The sequence below is a fragment of the Aplysia californica genome, unplaced genomic scaffold (genome assembly GCF_000002075.1).
Source record: "Aplysia californica isolate F4 #8 unplaced genomic scaffold, AplCal3.0 scaffold00632, whole genome shotgun sequence".
NCBI classification, from domain to species: Eukaryota; Metazoa; Mollusca; class Gastropoda; order Aplysiida; family Aplysiidae; genus Aplysia; species Aplysia californica.
The window spans coordinates 367,520-368,640 of record NW_004797902.1 but is presented as its reverse complement, the minus strand read 5'-3'; the positions used below and the strand labels follow the sequence as shown (position 1 = coordinate 368,640).

At 43.4% G+C, this 1,121-nt stretch overlaps 1 protein-coding gene across 1 annotated transcript in view; it reads left to right on the top strand.

Annotated features, from left to right (window-relative positions):
- The first annotated feature begins 303 nt into the window (after window positions 1–303).
- The window catches only part of LOC101847217 (pancreatic lipase-related protein 2-like), a 10,737-nt gene continuing 9,919 nt past the window's right edge, over window positions 304–1,121 (top strand). Inside the window, exon 1 of the mRNA XM_005107803.3 lies at window positions 304–477. Coding sequence (XP_005107860.3) covers window positions 304–477 — 174 coding nt within the window. The remainder of the gene's footprint in view (window positions 478–1,121) is intronic.

The following is a 1,121-nucleotide window of genomic DNA, read 5'->3' as shown; positions in this document are numbered from 1 at the left end:
GCGCTCGTCTCCGAAGCGGAAAGTCCGGGTTTGAGCCTGGGTTCGGACAGGAATTTTTTTCGTATTCTCCTGTCCACCCAGCAGTAATGGTAGCTGACTTCGAGTTGGGGAAGTAAAGGCGGTGTGGAAAGGAACTGGCCACCCTAACACAATATTATGCCGAAGACCCAGGAAGTTGTCTCACTAACAAGGCAATCCCCAATGTCCGGGTCGGATGCGGGAAACAACGTTTTTTTTTACTAGAAGAGCTAAAGAAAGGAAGACAAGTGATCATTTGATTATGTAGCCGCTTCGCCCCACTGAATGTTGTCCCCTTCTCCACCAGAGACACTTGTAAAAAATGCATGTCCACACCTGGAGAAAAGCCCCAAAGTGAGCGTGACTTCCGTCTGCTACCCGTACGTCGGCTGTTTCGACGACCGCCCGCCCTTCAACAACGCCGCGGGGAAGCTGCCCAAGTCTCCGACACAGCTTCACGTTGGTTTCAGGTAGGAACTGTCCCCGTCATTTTATGCAAGAAAAATTCTGAAATTATGCAAACTGAGCTAAAAAAAAAGTGAAATATGCGATTCTGTTAATTTTAGCAAAGGATGATAAAAGGAAAATAATGAGAAATTATGCAAAAAATGATCAAATTTTGCTACATTATGCGGGGTGCATAAAACTCCGGGGACAGAAGGAGTAGGTTTGATCCAAGACCAGCCTATCAAAGTACTAAGACATATGTGCGATGTGCTGACAAAATGAGTTACTTCTCACGATCCATGAATGGAGATATCGGCTGAATATCGTCACTGGGGTCAGATTTATAGATTTTCAATTGATGCCATTTTGTTCAGGTCTACCGTGTCTTTCACTATTCCATGCTCACAAATTGCACAAACTTCAGCTATCAAGTTGATGTATCAATTTCCATAATGCTAAAATCCGAGAAGTAACTCATTTTGTCAGCACACCTCACAGGTTTACACCCGGTTGGAATTAAAATGGTCTTTTTTCTATTTCTCTCGCTTTCCACCACCCTCTCCTTTTTTCATTTTCTCTCCCCCCTTTCCTCTCCTTTCCCCTATCTATCTATCTATCTATCTATCTATCTATCTATCTATCTATCTATCTATCTA